Source organism: Manacus vitellinus, unplaced genomic scaffold, assembly GCF_001715985.3.
Source record: "Manacus vitellinus isolate BGI_N305 unplaced genomic scaffold, ASM171598v3 scaffold_2_pilon, whole genome shotgun sequence".
NCBI classification, from domain to species: domain Eukaryota; kingdom Metazoa; phylum Chordata; class Aves; order Passeriformes; family Pipridae; genus Manacus; species Manacus vitellinus.
In genome coordinates this window covers 7,217,553-7,241,690 of record NW_021940208.1, presented here as the reverse complement: position 1 = coordinate 7,241,690, position 24,138 = coordinate 7,217,553, and the positions used below count along the sequence as shown (strand labels likewise).

Here is a 24,138-nt window from a genome sequence, read left to right as displayed (position 1 = left end):
GTTACCGTGTTAATTTGTAGACACATCAAAGAGCCTTTTACTTCACGTACCTTCGTGTGGATTCGCAGAAGTTTGATGGTAAAGTGCAATCTACAGGGAACGGTAAAAACAAGGAAGGAATTGCATTTTAAAGGGGAAATTTAATCCCCGACTGAAGCTCGTTCATGCTTTGGCTTCTTTACTGAGACAGCAGTGAATATAAAATCAAAGAATGGTTAAGGTTGGAAGGGGTTTTACAGACGGCCTAGTTTTTTCAAAAGGCCCCCTCCAAGCCCCCTTCCCAAGCCCTCCTGCCAGCGGGCAAAGTGGACACTCCCACTAGTGCAAGTCGCTCAGATGCCGCCATGGGGACGCGCTCCGGCCCTCTCTATGGCATCACTCACCGGCCCTCATCTATGGTCCGCTCCCCGCCGCGGTGCATTGTGGGCTCGTGGGGAACTAATGGCGCGGTGTAGGGGCTGGTGCGCAGCCGGGCGGAGGCGGCCGCGCTGTGAATGCCGAGGGAGGGTGGTGGGTGGGCGGCTCTGGGGGGGCTGGCGGGGAGCCGCTGAGGGGGGAAAGGTGTCCGTGAGGCAGGAGGTGCAGGGGGGAACTCCCCCAGCGAGGGGACGGGCTGCGGCCCGGCGCTGCGATTCGACCCCCACCCCCCGGGAGGGCGCAGCCCGGCGAGGCCGAGGCAGTTCAACTTCACTCTCTCTTGGCCCATAACTCCTGGTAGCGCTAAAGAGACTTTTTCAGGCCCGCGTTTCTGAAACCTCAGAGGTCGGTGTGGCCGTTCCCGAGTGGTTTCAGGTGGGGTTTGAGTCCTTTTAGGGCAAGGTGAACACAGACTGACTTAGTCCTACGAGGAGCGGCTGAGGGAGCTGGGGATGTTTAGCCTGGATTAAAGGTGGCTTAGGGGGATCCTTCTCACTGTCTGCAACCACCTGAAAGGAGGTTATAGCCAGGTGGGGGTCTTCTCCGAGGCAATTAGTGACAGGACGAGAGAACACAGTCTTAAGCCACAACAGCGGAGATTCAAGTTGGACATTAGGAGGAATTTCTTCACAGAAAGAGTGAGTAGACATTGAAGTGGGCTGCCCAGGGAGGTGGTGGAGTCACTGTCCCTGGAGATGTTTAAGGAAAGACTGAACATGGCATTTAGTGCCATGATTTGGTTGGCAAGGTGGTGATCAGTTGTGGCTTGGACTCCATGATCTCAGAGGTCATTTCCAACCTAATTGATTCTGTGATATAAGCGAACCAGGGGCACTTGCCAGACAATTTGTTAATGCTTCATGAAACTAATGCAGCCACATTGGATCCCATTCTTCACCTGAATTCATGGATCCATTGTGTTACATATAGTTAGCATAGATAAGTTACAAGAGCAAGTGACTTTCTTGCATCATGGGTCTGGCAGAGTGTGTACCAAGGCAGAGCTAAAATGTCTCGCTGAGCTTCAGCTGACTTGCAAAGCATCAGTGAAATGTATCAGCCATCCTTGATTAACAAGTCAAGCCTAGTTACCGTCTCACTTCTTTTTGAAGGTGTTTCCTTCTGCTAATTTTGTTTTCTCAGTGTGTGACCCACTCAGTGGGTCAGTGGCAGTAACTGTGTTCTACCTGATGGGATGTTACTTTCAGCCACAGGTTCTATTGTAATTTTGACACTGAAGTTGTGTGCTTTGTGCTCTCGTTAAGAGTGACTAAATAACAAATAATGTAAGTAGAGCATAAATATTTGTATACCACAAAAGCATACAAAGCAATGTCATGGGTTTTTTCTTTGCTTTTTAATATTTTTAGTAGGTTCTCTTGTCACCCTTCAATGTTCAACATTCTGGTTGGTAGGACTAGTGCCTTTATATTCTCTGCAGGTTTCTGTGTCCTAAATATCTTTAGGCTGTGGTTAGTGGATGTGTGTGTCTTGGTGAAGCAGAAATGAGAATCATTTCAGATAGATTTAAGATCACAGAATTATAGAATAACCCAAGTTGGAAGGGACCCACCCTCATCGAAGTCCATCTCCTGGCCCTGCTCAGGACAGCCCCAAGAGTCACACCATGTGCCTCAGAGCTTTGTCCAAATACTTCTTGAACTCTGTCAGGCTTGGTGCTGTGACCACTTCCCTGGGGAGCCTGTCCCAGTGCCCACCCACCCTCTGGGTGAAGAACATTTTCCTGATATCCAATGCAAACCTCCCCTGTCACACCTTCATGCTGTTACCTTAGTCCTGATGGTGCTGGTTGATCACACAGGGTTTTCTGGCATTGGTTAACCCCCTCCAACTCTTGGCTGGCATAGTGGTTTGGGATTACAGGGCCTCTGGGTCCCCTCCAGCAGCACTGAACACAGTGAGTGCTGACAGGGTGTCTGCATGGCTGAGGCTGGCTGAGTCTGTTTCACTCCTTTACCACAGAATAATTGATAGGAGCAATTTTGCAGCATCAGCCTGGTTGTTTTTTAGGACATGCTGGCAATATGTGAGTTCCTGCAGTTTCTCAGGGAGAGCTGGTTACAACTTCTCCATTTGCCCAAGCTTTTTTATTTACCTTTTGTTTACTAAGGGCGAAGTTGTCAGCCTTGTGCCACCAGGAAAACATTGACCCCAGCCCTTCAGAAGGTGCTGCTGGCCAGCTGGAGCTCTGCACAGGTTGGTCCCAAAGGACTGTGCCCCAGCATTCATACCAGGGTTGTGCCTGCACTGGAAAATGGAGCAGGGCCATGGCCAGGGCTGGAGCGCTCAGGTTGCGTGATCTTCATCAGTGTTTAACAACCAGCACCATCCTGGGCGTGCTGTGCTATGTGTCCACCAACATTTCTGGTGATGGTAACTAGATATGGTTTGTGGAATAATGAAGGGATCATTCCCTGCAGGCAGTCATTTTTGACTGCAATTTTTCAGGAGGAGAAAGAGTTCAGTTGCAAGACTGAGCCTCTTGTTTTAAGAATTGGAGACCAGCTCCTGGGCAGTTTTATTTACTTTACAAAGGTGTCTTCATATTCTTGTTAGAATCTGTGTGTTGTCTTTCAAGCACGTTGGCAAAGATTTTATTTTGAAAATCTAGATAAATTCTGTTCAATAAAAAGCTCCTTAAATTTCAAGGATCAGGAGTCAAGCGATAGCTGGTGTTCTGTGGTGGGACTTGTTACTGCTTTTATAGTTTAGGAGCAAAGTAGCTTCTGATGAATGTCTTTCACTACATGTTTAGTAACAACTGGGTTTATCCCTTGATTGTTTAGGAGTTAAAATGACGACAGCAGCAAGGCCAACGTTTGAACCTGCAAGAGGAGGAAGAGGAAAAGGTGAAGGAGATTTAAGCCAGCTATCCAAACAATATTCCAGCAGAGATCTTCCTTCTCATACTAAAATCAAATACAGGTCAGTATTGGTGTTTTGGGTCTTAGGGCAAAGCAGGCTGGGAAAGATATTTTTGTTATGAGTGGTACCTGAAATGTTCATGGTAGATGTTGATGTGTTCGACAGTGAGCAGGGTCCAGAGCTTGTGCAGCAATGCTGAACAAGTGGGCTGAAAGTGAAAGTCTCAAAAGCAGACCTAGGAGATCAAATGCAGTGCAGGTGATTGGAGAAGTTTAGTTTTAGTGGTATTTGTTACTGCTTGTGGGCGTGAAACATCAGAAGGAGAATATGAGCGTTGGAGACTGAGCACTTTGGGCAGTGGAGTGGAAAGGAAGCCACCGAAAGTGCTGTCACTTGCAGAGCAAGATGGGATGGGAGAAACCAGGTTGAGCATGTCTTAAAAGTGGGAAAACCACGTCATGTTCTTGGCAAAAGACCACTTGGTAATGGCATTAAGAGGAGGCAGGAAAATCACAGAATAGCACTCAGGCAGTAGTATGTATTGGAAGAGCTGATGTTAAACACTGCAGGTGATTCATGCAGGTCCTGTGAGAGGAAATTGCTTTAGCCACCGAGAAAGATAATGTGATCTTAGGAATATTTTCCTCTGTATGCATTGAAATGCATAAAAATCTTTGCTATCTTTTTGAAAGATTAAATAAAATCTGGAGTCAATGTGATACATACAATTTCTATTAAATGTGACAACCTAAAAATGTTTGTTTTATCTAACTGATGTTACTCTTTTCCATGAAATTACTGTTCTGTGCTTTTTTGTGTAGATGTTTATCCTGTCACCTCTTCCTTCCTGGCCCTTTGGTTTTTAAGAATACATATTCATAAGGGAGTTGGAGTGTTTTGGAGAATTCCAAAATCAACAGCACAAAAAGTCCTGTCAAATGTGTTTTACTGGTGCTTTGTTTTTTAAACAAAAATAGGATTTGGAACACCAGTCTGTTGCTTTGAAAGAAGTGTGTAGGGACAGGTATGTACAGAAATAAACAATGTGTGTTTTAACAAATCTATCTGTGTGAGAGGGAGAGATGGAGGGAGCATTAAGTGTCTTCTGTTCTTTCTTCCAAATACCTAATACAAAGTTGTCTTTGTTAAATTGCCAGGCCTGCATCATTGCAGGAAAAGTTCAGAGTTTCAGTCCCACTCATGTTCGCCTGAATGACACAGGGTTTGGGGGGATTTTGCAGCTCTAACAGGAATTCCAAGTTCAGGTTTTTAATTACAAAAGCAAATTAAATACTTCATCATAAAGACAGACTGTGCACACAATGTGTTTATAATGGCTCAAGTCTGGGTTTCATCCAGGCACTCTTATTTCCAGCACTAGGTTCACAGGGAGGTGAAAGGAATTGCTGCTTGTTTTTATCCCTTAGTTCTTTTCAAGATTTCCACAGTAATTTCAGCACTCTCTAGGTGGAACTTGGTGTGACTCAGATATACATAGTTCATTGCTTTTGGTCAATGTGTTATATAAAAGAGGGACAAACATGTTTCAAGACGTTTCACTAAAGCTCGTGTTTTACTTGTTCTCCCAACCTTTTTTTTAGTGGTCATGGTCTATGAAGGTTTATGAAAAGGATGTTCTAGTCTTGGTCTTGTCTGTAAGCTTCAGAGACTGGATTTGCAGCAGCAACTTCGGGGAAGAAAATGATGAAGAAAGGTCACCGTAGTGCTGTTCACCCCAGGATTTATTGGCCTCCTTGGAAAAATTGCTCCCAGATGCAGACTGTCAAAATTCAGACTTTCTTTCCCCCTTGTTTGTTATTTTAGACAGACCACTCAGGATGCTCCTGAAGAGGTGCGTAACCGTGATTTCAGAAGGGAGCTGGAGGAGAGAGAACGTGTCGCTGCAAGAGAGAAGAACAGAGACAGACCAACCAGAGGTAAAAAGAGAGAAACAAAAATCTGAAAGGCTTTGTGTGACACTGCTCTTGCATGAAGCTTAGTGTTGTAAGAAGTTTGCAGGTTACAGACAGCATGTCATGGGAGTAGAATTTAGGGTATTGGTCTGATAGTTCAGAGCTGTTGACCTGCAAGGGAATGTCTGCTGGCTTTTATTCTGGCTTCATGCTAGCAGGAATCTAGGCCAGCCAGTAGAAAAGCCTAGGCCATCATGCAGGCCAGCTGATACAGTGTGGTTGTAATGAATTGGCAACAAGTGTGTACAGCTAATAAAGGGCTTTTTCTTGTACTTGGACAAGCGAGACGGGAAGGAGAAGGGGGAGTGACTCATCTTCTGGTGTTCACAGCACCAGCGTAACAATAAATCTGTTTTGAAAGTACACAGTTCTGTTCAGATACAGGGAAGTAATAATTAAAATCAAAGAGCATCTTGAGAAATACTCATTTTTAGCACTAAGCTTGGCATACTTTAAGCACTTTAGGTGTAAAAGTATTGCACGGCTTTCAAATTTCAAGTTTTGGTTTGGGCAAAAGTAGCCAAGAGTAATGCTTTGGGGTGATCCTAAATGGGAATCCTCCAGTTGGATATATAGAATAAGGATATTTTTTCCACAGCTATTTCTTCTGCTATTCTTTCTGTCTCAAATAATGACTTAAAAAAATTCTGGAGGCCAGATTGTAAGTTTGGGATGTTATCACTTCTCTTGAGGATATCTACAGGGGAGGAATTAGCATGGGCATTAAGACTGAGAAGTGAGGGAAAAGTGAGCATAAGCTTGTTTCTCTTACTGTAATGCAAGACAAATATTTTGTGAAGATTTTTGCTTTCTGACATTAGATGCTGTTAAATGAAGTGACTTACTTTAAACTCTTCTGCCACAGAACATACAACATCATCTTCTGTGTCTAAGAAGCCTCGACTAGACCAGATTCCTGCAGCAAATCTTGATGCAGATGATCCACTCACAGATGTGTGTATCTTTTGTTTGTCTTCTTTCCTTTTATTGTCCTGCCTTCAGGATTTGCTCTTAATGGAATATGTAGTTTTACGTTTGCTAAAGATTTCAGACAGGTTCCGACGTATCTTCCTTTTACAGTTTTTGTACTGTGGTGAAAGTCCAGAGCGGTTCAGAGGATTCTGGTCCGTGCTGTTCTTGGAAAGCACACAAAAACTGGGGAACTGAAAATACCACTTAAAGTGTGGGTAATGGGTGACTTTTTTGTCCACTGCTGGGTTAGTTAGAATTCCTCAAAGGTAGAACTGCAAATGACTGTCTACATGAGCAAAAGATGCTTACCCTTGGCTCCTTTCCTCATGCTGACATCTAGGACCTAGGTCAAAGGTTTGACAATAAGCTCAGGGTTTTTTAATCCTGTGATCCTGGGTCCCAGCAGTATTGGACTGAGTATTCAGGCACAATGTTGTAATGACTGATGTCACAGGGATTAGAAAGTGTTTGAGGACGACCATTCTCTAGGGTCTGTCAGTTACACTGCATTTTTAATTGCAGTCATCCTGAAAGCACAAGCATATTTTTGTCTTGACTTTACTATACAAGAGCAAACACACCATTTGTGTTGTGTTTTCTGCTACTACAAGCATCCACGTGCTTCAGAAATCAGCAAATAACAGCCTTAGCTGGGCAGACCAGGATTGTTTTTATTAAATGAAATGAATGAGCTGATTCTTACTTCTATTTGTTGCTATTAGGAAGATGATGAAGATGAGGACTTGGAAGACAGTGATGATGATGACACTGCAGCTCTTTTGGCTGAACTGGAAAAAATCAAGAAAGAACGAGCTGAGGAACAGGCTCGAAAGGTAAAATCTCACCTGTTTAAGAGCACCTGTTTTTTTTTGCAAACTGGTGTTTATTAAAACTGGTGTGCCTTAAGTACTTAGGGCAACTAAGAACTGCTAAACACAGTGCCGTTCAAGTATGATGTATTTGTTCTTCTATCTAATAATTGTCAAGAATATAGATATACTGAATGTTTTACTCACTGAAATATTTTATTCTCTTCTCCTACAGTTTGTAGAGGCAGTCAGTCAAGATAATCTTGCTTTTCATATGCAAGTCATCTGAAGACAGCTATCCTGCCAAATTGTATAGGTGGCATTAGTGAGCTGCATACTATCCAGTGTAATTTAATTTGTTAATTAGCTTTTATGAAACAAAGAAGTTATTTCTGAAATAAAGATATGTGCTTTTTGATGCTGCTTCTTATGGCTGCAGGTTTTATATAGTAGTTGTTTTTCACAGAATTGGTGCTGTGTTGCCTTGACAAGGAGCACCAGTTTTAACTGTAAGACTGAAACTATTTCCATGTGGTTATACACAGGCAAATTCATTTGAAAAATGTCTCTGCAAAAACGAACAATAATACAGCAGTCTTTTCAGAACTGGGAAACTCAATGCACATGTAGCTTTCACACCTCCCTATAATCTCTGCCTACAGACAGAAACACCGTTTTCTGCCCTTTGAAGGGGAGTGAAGTCCCTGTAGTTACAGATGTTTTCCTGTGAGTGGGATTAAAACCTTTGCTTTTGGCTCCTTTGTGTAAGAGAGACTGTTGGGCTGGAGTGCATTAGCAAAATCCCTGATTGATTAATGGACTTCCTGGGACTGTTTCTGGGGATAGTCTGTGTTGTCAAATTGATCAGGATTTAGAATTGTATTGGGTACTGGCTATAACATTGTATTGCAATAGAGTTTAGAGTCCAGGTATTTAAACTTCACTGCTGAAACACTCTGTCTTTGGGGGTGCAACAGAAGTGGATACATGTAGCATTCCCTCATCTACTTTTACCAAGTGCTTTCTTTTTTTGAACAGGGCTTAAATCATCTTAGTGTATTTGTAAAATGTTACTTCCTTCAGCTGGAGTAGTTTTGTCCATTTTTTTAAGTATATTCTCCTTTAGAGTAAACCAAAATGAAACAAAGACCCCAAAGCAAACAAACAAAAAAAAAATCTGTCAGAAAACCTGCCACCTGTCACCTTTTTATAAAGTAATCTGAGATGTTTTTTAGAACATGCTGAATAAACACATTAAATGCTGAACAGGAGGCTAATCAAAGGCTGCTCTGTCAACTTAATGTTCTGAAGCCACTGAACTACCCCTGACCTTTCCTGTAGCTTAACACACATATTCATAGTTTAGTGTTTTTCATGAGTGCTTAGTTGGCAGTGAACAGGCATAGCTTCTAGCAGACACTAGAAAGAGCTAGGAGAGAATAATGTTTTAATTGCTGTAGGCAGCAATTAAAAATATAGAAATGTACCTTTAGAATCAACAAGGCCTGTAAAAACCAGTGCGCTCTGCAATTTTGGAGTTAAGTAGTACGGAAGGCTAAAAGCTGTACCATGCTGCTTCAGTGCAGAAATTTTGCTGTAGAAGACTGTTGATACTTGATTCTCCATCTGGCCTCTGAGTGGTCTCATGCATTAATGTCTGAAGACATGTCTCGTCTCTTTATCTGGGCATTTGAGGCACATCACGCAGAAATGAAATTGTCTTTTGCGGTAACAACATGGTGAAAATGACTTAAAAACACTGGTAACAATTCTTCCATGTATTCCTGTGTGAAATGTACAAAACTGCAAATAAGGTGTATCCATGTGTAGGGAAGACTTTGACTTCAGCTGTCCTTGCACAGTGCTTAAAATGAAAGCTTAGGTCCGTGTGGGTTTTTCATTTTGCCTGATAGTTGAAATTATATATCTCGATTAAACAGCATAACTTGTCACATTTCAATGTAGAGAACTTGCATTAGAAACATAATGGTAGTAAATTGCAGCTCAGACAACCAAGTGCGTGCTTCTCTTTTCATGTGTGGAAAGTAAGAATCAACATGAAATTCTAATTTTGTCACTAGAGGGTGCTAAAAGCCATGAAGTGTTTAGGATAGCACTTGTTTTATTTTCCTTTCTTAACTGGTATTATGTTTTACCATCATGGACATTCTCCTTCCCCCAGAAGCAGAGTTTGTAATGTCCAATGCTATGTGCTTACTCAATATTTGCATGTTTACATGAAATGAACATTTGTTTCTTCCTAAAAAGTACTATGTTATTTATTTGCAATAGTGCCCACTATTGCACACTCACTGTCTAGACCTACACTATTCATCCTTTCACTGGTTGGTGGCAGGTAGACTCTCTTTAAAACTGGCATCTTCAGTAAATAAAGGATGCTCTACAGATTCTTAGAATTTTATTTTATTGGGGTTTTTTGAGAGTAGGAAACTCTATGTTGATGAAAAAAGTAAAAACCAGGGTGGGGCTCAGTCTTGGAAAGAGTCTTTTAAAGGTAAGTAAGGGTCTCCTTCAGAAAGATTGCTTATGTGTGTTGGCTTTAAGTGGTACAGTCTCTTTAGATTATGCCTTGTTTTCCATGGCATTGAAATAAGGTGATATTGGCAAAGGATTTTATAGTAAAAATATATATATATAAGTATTGCCCATATGTTATGTAAATATTATTTACTATACTGATTTATTTAATACTATTTATATATTTATATATAAATATATATATAAATTCATTTTCCATTCAGATATGGGGGATTTCATACAGCTATGTATTGCAAGCCATAATTTAAACATAATTTTGTAAGTAACCTTGTATTAATCAGTCAGCTGACGTCAGGATAACATCTCATGTGAAGTCTTAATTGTGTACTTGCTGTTAATCCTAATCCATGTACAGGAATGCTTTATCTGCTGAAATGCTGCTGTCCATAACAGGCAGTGTGGGTAAACCGGTGTCCAAGCAGAGGGAAACTGCAGAATGAATGCCTGTTCTCTCTTCATTCTGCAGGTCATTCTTGAATCTCGTTGTTATATGGACAGATTAATGTATCTTTTCTTCTCATCTTCTTGGACCATTCCAGGGTCTTAATAAGATTAAGTGGGTAAAATAAGTAATATATCCCGAACCTGTGCGATATGTCATTTTCCCCAGATACTTTAGTTATTTTGATTTATTAAAATGCTAGTCCAGTTATTTCTGAGACTTCAGTTAAGAGTAAACTGTATTTTTGTTGACTCTTTTCACTCGTCACTTTGGTGTCCATTACTTACACTGCCGTGAAAGGAGGACTGCTCCTTTCAAAATGCATATCTGGTGAGACAGCAGTTAAAAAGAAAATATGAGAATCTGCTTTTTTCAGGTCATTGTGTTCTGTGTTAACTGCCCTTATGTGGTAATACCAATTTCCGTAGAAATCCTCTAAATCTAATTTTGACAATGTTAGTTGTAAGAGGTTGTAATAGTTTGCCAGCCAAAAAAGCAATTCTTCTCAAAGCTTGTTAACTTCTCAAAATGCTTAAATTCTCTTGTATTACGTAGAATCATTAAACAAATACCATGAATGTTTTTTAAAAACTGAGCATGGGAGTCCTGACTTTTTTCACACCATCCACAATTGTAATCTAAGGTTGTTTCTAGTAGACACTAAACTAACCAGGAAATTCTAGTTTTGAAAGCCTTTTCTGTGGAATAATTCTAGGTCTTTATAAAACTGTACAAATGCTGGGTCTGTGTCTGTGTTAACCGTCCATGGATAGGCTTCATGTAAGCATTTCAGTGTTCTAAATTCAGCTTTACAACACTCTTGATTTTCAATTTGCAAGTGCTTCCTTAAAAGGTAAATTGAAATAATTAAAAACAAACTTCAAATCAGTGAGCAGCTGAAGGTACAAGTGCAGTTCCAGCAAAGCTGTTTGAACATCCAGTCATTTTTTGCCTAGTTGAAGGCAGACTTAAAGTTTTTGATATGTTTTCTTAACAGTTTTATTTCACTAAATGTTTCTCTGTAACTAAATATATCACTTTACCAGTGGTCACAGTAGATCTTAGCTCTGCCCTGTGTCTTAACCATGTCACAGGCATTGGAATAAAACATCAGAAAATGAGTCTTGATAAATATTAACCTTTTCTCTTAAATCTTAAGGGTCTGACTAAAACTAGAGTATCAAATTGGTGATATAAGACAGAATTTCAGTAAAGAGGCAAAAGCAGTTTCATTCAGTTATTTGAATCGCTGTGTTGCACAGAGTTAGTAATTTGCACAGGATCAAATAACTGGGGTGAATCTCTGCATTACTGAGTTTCATTCCCTGCTGCTAAGGGCAGGGCTGTCACAGTGTGTCATTCGAAAATTAGCATTCAAATCAGGTTATGTGATTTATTTTTTTTTCAGCCTTCAGTGAAATGTGGGTATTTCAGGCTTCCTTTCAGCTACTCAACATCTATGAAAACAAAGTAGGGTAACTGACTTTATTACAATGGAGTAGTTTCAGGAATTTCAGCACTTTCTGTAAAAGTAATCTTGCTCTGTGCTAAGGGTAGGGACTATACTAAAAAAAAATAACCATAGTAACAATACTGTTTGTCTTTCCTTTGCTGTCAGAAACAAACATGCCCAGGGGCTGTTAAATCTTAAAGCAAGATAAGGAATAATTGTTTAGTTAAGGTTAATATAGTTCTGTCCACTTTTTTTCCCCCAGGTATGCTGCTGCATGGTGAGTGCAGTTGTGCAGCAAAGGCTTGCTGTGAGACCTAATTTACATAGCAGCATGCCTGTCTGCTTGCTCGGGGTATGGGGCTCCCCCTGCCAGTCCAGTTGTATTCCCCACCCCACAATATTCGTGTAATGTTGCCTCTGCCCCTAACACGGTGGTTACAACGTGGCTGATGTCTGATGGATCTCTGCAGAGAGTTGGTGCAGCACGCTGCCTCTGAACAGCACAGCGTTGCTGGCTGTAGTGAGGGAATAATCCATAGCATGTTTTTTGCTGAAATGGCTTAGGAAAAGCGTTATAAACCACCTCGTGTTGCGGAACAGAAAGGCAGGCAAAGAGGCATTATTTTAGAAAGGGTGAGTGAATACAGATGTATTGTTTTCCCCCTTAGGCTTTTCTTCTGTTGTGGGTTTGTTGTATTCATAGTGCTGTAGCTTAATAAGCCTTTGTTCCACCACACACAAGAACAACGGAGGCACTAGGAGCCGCTTATTTTGTGAACAGCTGTGCTAGATTGTGCCTCAGAGGTGTGAAGCTCAGACAGCTATGAAGGTTATGTCTGGTCTGTTTGATTTGATACAACCCATGCTCCAGCGCCTGCAGTGTCCCAGCTTTCGGTGGAGGAGTGGGCAGTGGAAGATTTATGTGGAAAATTATGAAACATAATGAAAACCTCTTTTGACTGGAAATGAGGGATTTTGTATCTCTGGCCAAAATATATCACTTAGCTTAAGTGTAAATGTCAACTTTACAACGCTGTGAATTACACCTAGTATTTTCTCCACGTCATGTCTCTTAAGATACAAAACTTAGTAAATTATCTTTTTTTTTTGTCTTGAATACCTTCTTTGGGAAATTTTAGTGAAGCTAAATAATGCAAAAAAGATCTTTGAGACCAGTCTTTAGAATTAACCTGTTTCCTGAAAATCGCAGCAAATATATTGAAATGTCATCCAACCTAGAACAGCTTTGAACAACTGAATTCCATAAATAAATTACCATATGGGCCGAGTCTTCTTTGTAAAGTGACTAAAACTGGCGATGCCTTAGTCAACAAATCTACTTCCTTCTGTTCTGAAAAATATATCTGTTTCTGCTATTATGAGCCTCAAAAATATCCCAGAGACAGAGGAGCTAACTAAAACTTTTATTTGAATAAAAGGGAGAGTTCACTAGACAATCCCCAGTGAGGTCTCTCCACTTGATAGAGGTCGCAGCATCTTTCATCCCCTTGCCTGAAACCCAGGTCCCTCTGTTTCCCCAGTAGCTGAGGTACTCCAGGGTTACAGGCTTTCTGACACCCCTGCAATGTGTCCCCCGTTCCATGGTCATTAGGGAAGAGGTCCCTAGCATTTTCAAAATGGAGGTTTACTGATCCTTTGCTGTTGATAGATCCCCTTGTTTCTGGGCAAACTGCACCTTTCTGTGACTGACAACTGAACAATCAGTAACTTGTTGCTCCCACCACCAAATGCGACCACACTACAAACTTTGCAAGAACACCTATTTATTCCTAATACTTCTTTGCTTTCACACTCTAAATCTGTTGATTTTTAATGACAAAGATAAGCTTATGCAGTTTGTTAGTACTTAGTTGTTCTGCCTCTGCAGGTCTAAAAGACAGCAGAACTGTGTTTGTTACCAGAGCTGAGAAGCAGTGAAGAGCCACACAAAGTGCCCATGGGCTTTGCAGCATCTCCTACTGCAAATACAGAAAACTTTTTTTTCTGTATTTTCTGAATTTTTTTTCTGTAATTGTTGTCACTATAAAATGACATTTGACAGTTTCTGTTAATGTTATGTTCATAATTGTTTTTATTAATTTAATAGGTGCAAAAGTAAAATGTAATCATATGAAATTCCCAAGATTGTCCCTAACGCTTCTTTCAATTATAAGGCAGTTTTTGCCACCCTCCAGTCCTCTGCAGTTGTAATTCACTTAAGTCAATGCAATATTTTGCTAGCAATAGCCAGCTTTAGACAGAATTCAGTTGAGCCTGAAAGGCCAAGTTGTTGGGGCCCATGCACAGGTTATGTATCCCAACCTCCACGGTGGTGCCATGGAGATGCAGTCAGTAGAGCCTGGAGTGTCGCTGCTCTCCTGTGTGAGTAGTTTAGTATGAACAGAAGGCCCATCTTGACTTCATATTGTATCCTCTTGACCTCTGCCGAGATGTGAGCTCAGGTGCCTATGGGCCCCTGTCTAGCTGTAGGTGTCTTAACCCAGACCTCAGTCCCTCTTTTGGTCTTATACAATTGCCTGTAGTGTAATAACTTCTTGAAAGTGTTATTTCAGTTTTGGTTGTTTATTTCTATCACCACATTTTATCACTTCAGTCTGATAATGCTTTTCTTTGTTGTCAGGAAGTAAGCTATGTCAGGCTAATTGAGGCTGAAGGATATTACATGGGTTATGTCAAGCAGATAGAAGTTAGGATGAAGTGTAACATGCCTTTTAAAAATCTTATTATAGGAAATTTGAGTGTGCATCTTTATGTAATAAGAACACTGGAGTACTATATGCATTTTTTTAATGATTCTTAATATTGGCTTTATAATTCCCTAGTGATTCTCAGTGTTTACAATTCAAATGACTGAGTGCTTTTCACTTCTCTTCATGCAGGGTAGAGAGTGCTGGAAGCATCAGCTTTGTATGAACTGTTAAGATTAAATCCAAAATGGGGGAAGGGAGGGAAGAAGAACTGTAATTCCCACCAAAAGGTGCTGGCTGACTCCAGTTGACCTTTGATCATTAAAAAACCACTGTGTGTGGAGAGCATTTTAGTTCTGTATTTGTCAGTGGTGTGTGGATGCATTTTTATGCATCATAAAAACCCAGTCTAAGATAGTAATGTCTGCCCCAGATAAAGTAATGGGTGATGCAGAAGTTTAGTAACTTTGGGTCACGGCTGAGGTTACTATCTTGGAAGTTTGAGGGCAAGACTGTGCTGTGCTCTACATGCCACCTTCAGAAGAGTTCACCTGGAGTTCAGTTCTGAAATGGAAAACTGCCGTGTCTGTTTGCATGTATAGGACTTGGAAGAAGTTCTTTCCACAGAAGCATTTTTCAACAGAGGACTATTATTTTCTTACAATGGTCTTATTAGTGCTACCTTCTCTTGAGTATGAATTTTTGGTATGCAGCTTTCTTATTTGCTTTCAAGGTTTGTCCCAGGCTGCTTGTGTTTTCAGTGTCTCACTTTTAATGGAGCATTGAAGATTAAAGTTAATGATGCAGAGCCCACCTCACTTTGGACAACACAGAGAAAACTTCACATGCTTGCATCCTGTTGTAAATTTGCTTAATGGTCTTAAAGAGAATGTGATCACCCCCCAGGAGACACCTGAAGATCAATACTGGGTTTTTCGCTCATACCAGTATCCTAGATTTTGCTTGGTTTCAAATCAGTGCTTTGCATGCATGAGCTGTACAATAGTCTGAGGGCTGCTGGACTTCTGGTGGGAAGACATGACACAGAGGGCAGTAAATTGTATTTCACTGCTGTTGGCTACTCCATGTTACACAGAAAGAAGATGTTAAATCAAAGGTTGACATGCTGTGCAGAGAAGCTGCATACATTTCTTGTCTCTTATCCACAGAGAAAAGTATAATATGAGTTTATATTTCAAATATGGGGAGAAATTGTTGTTCCATATAAAATATTTTTGCTCTCTGTGTTTCCTTATTTACTGTGGTGGTAATAACTGAAGTTGGAATGCAAATGTTGGATTTAGAGCTATGTTTGAAAATGAAAACTTTAGTTGATGTATGTTAATAACTTTAAACTGCTGTGGTTTGTGTTAAAGCTCCATGGATACAGCAGCAAAGGCAAGTTTTGCCTATGCATGTGGTTTAATAAGGGCATTACAGTGCTTGTCCTGAAGCTGTGCCCTGGTTTTAAGCAATATGCCGTTTTGGGGAGCTTTTGTCATCCCACTGGCAATTAATTGCAGCTGGTTCTACATTTTATTTGTGAGAAGCAGTGTAAAGGTGGGTGTTTTTTCATAACTAAAACTTGAGTAGATTTTGGAAGGTAAAATCTTTACTAGTGATCCTGCATCATCTGGTATTCATAAGTATGTGAAATCCGTGGTGTTCTTAGGACAGTTGAAGTATTTTAAAAGAAAATTTCATAGCATCATGAAATGGTTTGAGTTGTAAGGGACCTTAAAGATCATCTAGTTCCAACCCTTCTGCCATGGGCAGGGGCACCTTCCACCAGACCAGGTTGCTTACAACTCCATCCAGCCTGGCCTTGAACACTTCTAGGGATGGGGCATCCATCCAGAATTTCACATACCTGATCAATTTAATTGAAAAATATTGTAAGTTGTAGATAGTAATAAATCACTTAGTATTGATTAAATATTTAAAGCTAGAGAGCTCTGGCTAGCATCAACATTGAGTTCAGCACTTAAACCTAATAAATACTTGCATCAAGGAAATTGTTTCCTCTTTTGGGATCCCGTAAAAGTCCTCAGGCATGAATTTTCTGCAGTTCAGAAAAAAAACCCTCACCAATCTTATGATCTCTTTGCCTTTAATTTATATAATTTTTAAAAACCCTGGTTTGATTCTCCTGCAGTGCTAATGAGACTTCATTTTTTAACTAGAATGTCTTCAGACCTGGTTAGTCATCCAAATTTAAATTTTTCTTTTTCCTTCTGATTCTTTCATCCCAGCAGTATTTGTGAAAGCTTGTGGAAAAATACGGTGACATAAAATGAATATTACACATCAATTCTGAAGTCTGCGAACATTTAAGTCACTAGATATGTTAATAGAGCTTGGAAGCGTGGGCAGTGAAATTACTTTGTGTTGCTTGTAGTGCATTGCTTCACTTAGGCTTAAGTTACAAGCATTTGACAGTACAAGGAGAAGAAAATTTTTCTGCTCCTTAATATTGGAACTCTTAAATAGTCTTATGGCATCTTTTGTTCAGTTTCACCGAGGAATTCTCAATATCCTTTTTAATTGGTCCCAAGGGAAGTTTTAGTTGTGAAACCTAAACAGCTGCTGAAAACAGAGAAGTTTCAACATGTTGTAAGGTTTCTTCTACCTAGTGAATATTGTATGATGTACTCTCTTTTCTCATGAGGATAAAGAAAGTCTTTTAAGCTGTATACAATTTTTAATAAATATGTAAATGGTAAAGCTAGAATTTAAATGAATATTTGATGGGGCATCACAGCTAAGTAGAGCAGATATGAGTGTTTGACAGTTTATTAGCAAAGTTAGGCTCTTTAGAGTATCTCTGCTTATATCCTCATAAACAAATGCCAAACACTCTGAAAAGTCTGAGCTAGAAATTAAAGTTCCATCTGTGCAAGTGTTCACAATTAAATAATTATTATCTCTACCAACTAAAGGGGAAAAGCAGCGTAGAAAAGTAATATATCCTCTTCTGATTCTCAGGAACAAGAGCAAAAGGCTGAAGAAGAAAGAATTAGGATGGAGAACATTCTGAGTGGTAACCCACTGCTGAACCTTACTGGCCCAGCACAGCCTCAGGCAAACTTCAAAGTGAAGAGGAGGTACTGTGCAGTTTGTTTCCTGATACCCATCCCCTTGCTCCCTCTCTCTATTCAGTCAGAAAATGTTATCACTGCTACTAGTTTTTGTTTCCTTCCTCGAATCTTGTCACAAGCAGTGTAATGTAGGATTGGGATAGTGATGCAGGTAGTGATTGTTTTGTGCCTATTAAAATTAATAAATACCAGCCTTTTTCTCAACACAGTTCTTGTTTGCAGGTATTCCAGTTACTGTTGGGTTTATCAAAAATTAGGCCCATCAGATTAAAGGTTTTTTTTCTGCTCTGTTCAAATTGTCATTAATTTCTGTAAAGACAACCTTTAATCTGCTAATACTCACCTTGCTTCTAACTCATGAGTATGTAGGAGATGCCTTAGAATAGAAAAATATATCTTCTTTTCTGAAAGACTAAAATCTAGTCCTACGGACTAGTTGTTCTTTAAATAGGAGCATCAAACTCCATTTATGTGTTTTTTGTAAATTGCACCTAATTTTCATACAAACTTACTGAAGTTAAAAACTTTTGTTTTCAGGTGGGATGATGACGTTGTCTTCAAGAATTGTGCCAAGGGGATAGACGAAACAAAGAAGGACAAAAGATTCGTGAATGATACTCTGCGATCAGAATTTCACAAGAAGTTCATGGAAAAATATATCAAGTAGTACAGTTTTATGTGGAGTGGTGCAGAAGGACTTGGAAGGTCATGGTCGTTTCCTCCCTTTCCCTCAGAATTTAAGTCCGAATATTTGGTCATGGATTCCCAAATGATTTTCCAAGATCATCAGCATCTTCACAATTAGTAATTGCTATGTATCTAGAGTTTTTATTTCTACATTATGTGTTTTCATTTTCAGTTTTAATTAAACCAGTTTGTGTTTCATGAATGTTTTTATGTTCATGTGTGCTTACTTTTACTGGCCACCTTGTAAATGGTAGAAGAGAGAAGCTGGTTAGCAATAAACACTGCTGATCATTTAAATTGCTTTCCAAAATGCCCTGTATTTGTAGTGATGGTGTTTCCTAACTTGCACAATGTAGATAAATGTCAGTGTTATCAAAGATGGGGACAAGCCGAGTATGGTAAGCAGTGTGAACTGAAAAGAGCTATACTTGCTTTAGCAGACTAGACTTCCTCTTAATAGCAAGTTAGAAACTTAATCTTCGGGGTTTGTTTCTTCCTACAGTCAAGCGAGTTAAGATTTGGCAGGATAGCTCCAAGTTCTTAGCAGCTTTCCTGCTTTTTGGGCTCTCTTGTCTCAGTACATCTGGAGCAATGCTGTGTAATGCCAAGGGGAGCCTTGAGCAGGGAATGCTTTGTGGAACCATAGGTTTTTTTCCCTCCTTAATAAACCACTGCAGTGCTCAATCCCTCAGCCACAACCCCGTGGCCACAAGGTTCAGTCTGTGTGTGTGTCCTTCAGTGGTAATAACAGTGCTGACAGAAACTTGCAAGTGTTCTTATCAAACAAGTGATCTCAAGATGCCGTAGTACACTTTATTCCTTAAATGTCCATTTTAGCACTTAACTGGACAGTATAAAATATAAATGACTGCAAAAAAAATTTCAACTGTGAAGGGCTTTATTTTTTTCTACTCTTCTGTCATCTTCACTTGCGTTTGAAATCTTGGCCAAGTGATGCACTGGATATGAACATAACTTTTTCAAACCGTAGTAGTTACCTCTCTGCTTAGGGGGTTACAGTGGCAGAACTTGTGTGTTTATGGAAAATTCTAGCCCTTTTCCTTGCCTGTGTTATGCTCAGTCAAGTTCATTCTTACAGACACTGTGGTTTAGTATTTTCAAGCTCTTAATTTGAAAACATATTTGATTTTCTTTTTAAGAGAGTAAATGAGAGAGCACAACGTTTTAGATTTTTGTTGGGCATGACTCTGGTATCCTGTGAAAGCTTTCCTTAGCTTTAGCTGTATTTGCCACCCTTTCATTAAGCTATGCATAGCGTACTTATGCCAGCAGCTAATACCCATATTTACTTGGAAACGAGATTTTCAGCATGCTTAAGGTCATGTGAGCTTCCACAGCTACCAGAGAAATATGTGTTTGTGTTACTTCTGCTCCCTGCCTCATGATACAAACGATTCTTGGGAGGCAGAAAAATGGGTGTAGTTTGTAATTCTCTTTAAATTAAAGCTACTAAAATCTTGGTATATAGGCAACATACTTAGAAGGGGGGGTGTTGAAGTTCAGAGCCATACTTATCAGGGTCTGGAGAAGCCAGCTGCTGCTTTAGGTCTGACCTAACAGCATAGTTGTCATGGCAACAGCAAAAAAAATACATCGGTCTTGCAGTATTCCAAGATATAATCACTGTGCCGAAGTGAGCGAGTGAGCGTACGGTTTTATTGGAGGGGGAGACATAGTTGAAATGCCAGTTCAATACCCTCATGGAAATCATAAGTGCATAATGCCGTCATTTGTGTTCCTGAATGACGTAACTTTTCTTGGAGAAAATAATACTTCAGAGAAGTCGGGTGGCTGGGGCTGGATGAGGTCTTCCTCAGGCATGCAGGCAGTTTTCTCCACACCTGCAGGAACATCCCTTTCTTAAACTTCTGTATAACACATAAGTGTGCTTGATCATTTTTCCCAAAAGCTCGCTCTCCCTCCGTGGTTCTGGTGAAAGAGCCGTAGGGACAGTGTAGCTCCGGGCTGCGGCTTCGTTTGCGGTTTTTTGTCGGCATTGTTCTTCAGCTCCACCACAGAATTTGCAGATCCTATCTCTGACCTCCCCCCTCAAAGCTTTTGTATTTTAGCCTCCTGCAGTGTAAGCTGACCCACAATCTGAGAGTCAGCAATACACCAACACAATATGATAATAAAGGAGTCTCAAGCCTTATCTCTTGGTGGGTTTTGCATCATTAACTACTGAGTTTTCTTCACAGTCCTGGAAAATCTAAAGCAGCACTGTGCTTTTTGTTGGGGAACTGCTTTCAGTATGGATACTGTATTGATGCTTAATTTTCTACTGTGTTCCTTCTACTGATCTGAGAAAAAACAAAGCAGATAATTTGTTTTTGTAAAACTGCAGTGTGACTGAGTTCTTAGAAAAAAATTAGACTGATATTCTACACCTCCACTCCCAGCAGAGGTTTGGGTTGTTTTCCAGGAACCCCTGTTCGGTATGACAAATAGCTTTCAACAAGGACGGTGGACCTGGCAAAGGCAGCTTGTTTCAAGAGATGCAGTGAATGAAAGTTAACATTCAGCATTTCAAAGAAGGCAGTATTTTGCAGTTCCTAATGGTCAGGATTGTTTAATCCTGTGTTTTTGTAAGCAACACCTGGACTCACTGTAACTGGCAGCTTGAAACAAAGCCACTTGCTTTATTAACAGTTTTCCCGTTGTTTATGGCTGTCTTTGCACTAGCAGTGCAACTGAAAACCAGGATCTATTTTCCATAGGGACTAGCAGTTGACTTTTAAGGTTTTTTAAAAAGCTTTGTCTTTGAAAATTGTTCTTGGGATATGTTTTAGAATTCTGAAGGGATTGATAGTATGAGGAATAAAGCTTAATGATAGTCCTGCAGCTGGAAATAATTGTGCTGTGTGTATACAGGGTTCTGAAATGTTTAGCTCTTATTGTCTTCCTCGAGTAGATGGCTGAATATTACAGGCTTCACATTGCAACCAGCAGAATTATTACCTGCATTTTTCAGGATTCCACGTTGTTAAAGGTACCATGTAGGCCCCCTATGAATGCCTGGAAAGAGTTTTGGAGTTTTTTAATTTAAGAAAAAAAAAAAAAAAAAGAGAGCCTTTTTGGTGAGTTCCAGTTCCTCTGTTCACTTGTATTTTGTCTGAAGTAAAATCCCGGAGCAGGAGTGATCTCGTAAATGTTTGCCTTTGAGCGCCTCCTGGGCAGCCCAGCTGATGCCTACCTGGTGTCTCCTTTCAGCCGTGCAGGTATCAGTTCCCACTGAGCTGCTGAAATTTCTCTCTACAACTACAAATATCTGAAAGTCTTTTATGCTGGAGGAGAGATCTGAGCACAAGGTCAAACCATCAAATTGATGTTACCTTGAAGCACTTCACTTGAAAGAAGTTCTCTGAGATTCAAGCCTTGAAGGGATGTGCTGATGCTCAGAAGGTGCTTCAGATTCAAGTGTTTATTCGTATCTGCAGCTAGGGCTAGTTGGAGCTTGGAGCCTGAAGCCTTAATATTTTAAAGGAAAGTCAGAATCACGTGTAGGGGCTTCTCTGATTTTGTTTCTTTCTCGTTTCTTAGTGCTCTGGGATACGGATTCAGGGAAAGGAAATGCCCACAGAAATGTTTCCATCCGTGCAAGTCCTCATTTCATCTCCTGTCAACTTTTGGAATGAAGTTTAGTTAGTTGTTAGTCAAGAACAAAACTTCCTGTCTAATTTTGTCATGCTTGTTTGGGTGAAAAATTTTGGGATGCTTTTTCCAGAGAAATAAAGTCTGTGTTTTGGTGTAAGTTCAGCTACACCTTCCCTGGGAAGGCAGAGTGACACATCATATTTACCAATAAAAGCAAATTCAGCCTTACTACCACACTTTATGTCCCTTAAGATACACTGCAAGCAGACCATAAATAGGCACACTTGGGAAAGTCATGTTTCCTAAGAAAGGCTTCTTTGAACTCTCTTTTTGAACTGGGGATAAGCAGAAAGAAAAGTAATGTTTCCAGGGGTGTTCAAGTCACTCATTTGAAATAAATTTTAAAAAAACCCACAAAAACCAAACACAGTGAATTCTTATGTTGTTCAATCATAGATACACTTTACCATTGTGCTGCTTCCCTTCTATGACTGAGGCAATACAGGTTGGCCTTTATGAGTTTCAGACTGTGTTTTCTTGGCATAAGTGGGCATATCATGGGATGTAATTCAAGAATGACCATGGTATTGTGCCTGCTGGGGAAATAAAATTGAAGATGAAATAGTGACTATGTCTGTTTTTCAAATTGCTTTAGTTCAGAGAGTTGGAATATACCGAAGGGATGTGATAAAAATGTCTGTGCAGTATGTTTTTCTTTCCCCTTTGTAGCATCCAATCAGCAGTTCAGGAGCAGAAGCTTAATATCACCAATCTTACCAAAATTTGTCATTTCAAGTGGGAAACTGCAGCTTTGGTGATTTAAAAAAAAAAATAAAACACAAAAACACAAAACTAACTGAGCACAAAATTGCTTGTTGTGTGCAAGTACAGCTCTAATGAGAAGAAAGAGTCATCTAGATCTAAACAAATTATGTCTCCTAATCCAAATCCCAGTTTGCCACCAAGCCTGAGAAATACCTTCTGAAGTAGAGGGAAGCAGAACTGTATAGGAGGTGGAAAAATTCAACAGAGAAATCTGATTGCTCTCTGTTAAAATCAGTATCATCTAGATAGGAAAGCTTATTTCTAAACTGTACTAGGGTATCATTTTAAAGATCACAATGGAAATCTGTTATTTATGGAAACAGATTCAGAGTTCTTGTGAATACTCTTGCTGAATTTGTCCATCTGGTGCAGACCAACATCACGAAAATGTCAAAAATGTCGTGGTCCTTCTGAGGACAGCTATGGTCTTGAACAAAATCAGTTGTCGCCTAATTCACGACCTAGTTTGCAAAGGCTGATAGCCCTGTGTGCTGTTTGCCAGCCCTCAAGCTTAGTGCGTGGTAGTCTTGGTTTCCTCCCTTGCTCTGAAGAGGTACCGCAGCTGGAGGCTGCAGCTGGGGGTTGTCAGCATCAGGCAGAGAGTGGAAGAAGTTTGGGTCCTGTTGGGTTTCTTTCTTCTGGTGAAGTGAACTGTCCCTTGCACCTCTGGAAGGATTGTTAAACCAACTTCCCCCATTAAAACCTGCTCCTGCTAGCAATACATGGATTCATGACATTTATTACTGCAAGACTTGTTTAGGGCAGTGCAGCATTGTGATTTATTTTAGCAGATGAGACTTCACTGGAACTTCTTTCTGGTTTAAAATTTTAGGGCTGAATTCATTTCAGTTGGAGGCACAGATAAGCTGATGGTAATGACAATAAATCATGTTTTCTGAGAGCTTTAGAAATTATTCATAGATGTGGAAATCTATAGCTGTTTTATGCCCACCTCCTCTTTTAATTTATGCTTGCTTTTCAAACACCAGTTTTTTAAAAATGTAAGTTCTCTCAGTGCAGACAGCGAGAGAAGGAATAATTTTAGAAAATTCCAGAGCCAAATAATTAAAAAAGAATAAAAAGCAAATTAAAGTCCTTCTTTATGTAATATCCCTTTCTGCCATTTCTTCCAGTAAAGAATAAAAGCAAGATGGTGCTATGTAGGCGTTAGAATAGGGGATTGTAATCAGGACTCTGGAGTCTATTTCCAGCCACTAACCTAGGATGGTGGCCTGGATTTTATTCCCTCTGATGGACTTCTGCTGCAAAACTTGTTATATTTGTGGGGTCAGATGTGAAGCTAAGGGGTGAAGCACTGATTTCAGCCCTGCTCTGAGATGGAATGAAAGCAGGGTTCAGGTTTTTCTCTGCTTCAGTTTGAGTGAATTTACAGGAGTGGCTCAGGCATGTAAACCCCTCTAGTCCCAACCCTGGATCTGAGCAGAGATCAGGGTGCTGGCATCCCAGCTCTTACCAGCTCTGTTCTTGTTGGAAGTGGGTGTACGTACCCCTGCAGTGCTGGACTATGGGGAACAAGGCAAGGACCCACCTTAGAGCATAAGGTGGTCACAACAGAGATGTGATGGTCACAACAGGAGGTCTGAGGCAGGGGATAGAGAGAGAAGTGCTCAACTTTGGTCCCTTGGGTAAGTTCACACTTTCCAGATCAGACTCCTGCAGGAGGATGGAGCTTG

The 24,138-nt window shown here is 40.3% G+C and overlaps 1 protein-coding gene across 1 annotated transcript; it reads left to right on the top strand.

The window, feature by feature from the left end:
- The first annotated feature begins 441 nt into the window (after positions 1-441).
- Positions 442-18,314, top strand: CWC15 (CWC15 spliceosome associated protein homolog). The gene is made up of 7 exons (XM_029960931.1): positions 442-490; positions 3,225-3,363; positions 5,128-5,240; positions 6,142-6,230; positions 6,971-7,081; positions 17,205-17,323; positions 17,855-18,314. Exons 2-7 carry the CDS (start codon positions 3,233-3,235, stop codon positions 17,982-17,984), a joined length of 693 nt encoding a protein of 230 aa, XP_029816791.1. The 5' UTR covers positions 442-490; positions 3,225-3,232; the 3' UTR covers positions 17,985-18,314.
- The last annotated feature ends 5,824 nt before the right edge of the window (positions 18,315-24,138 follow it).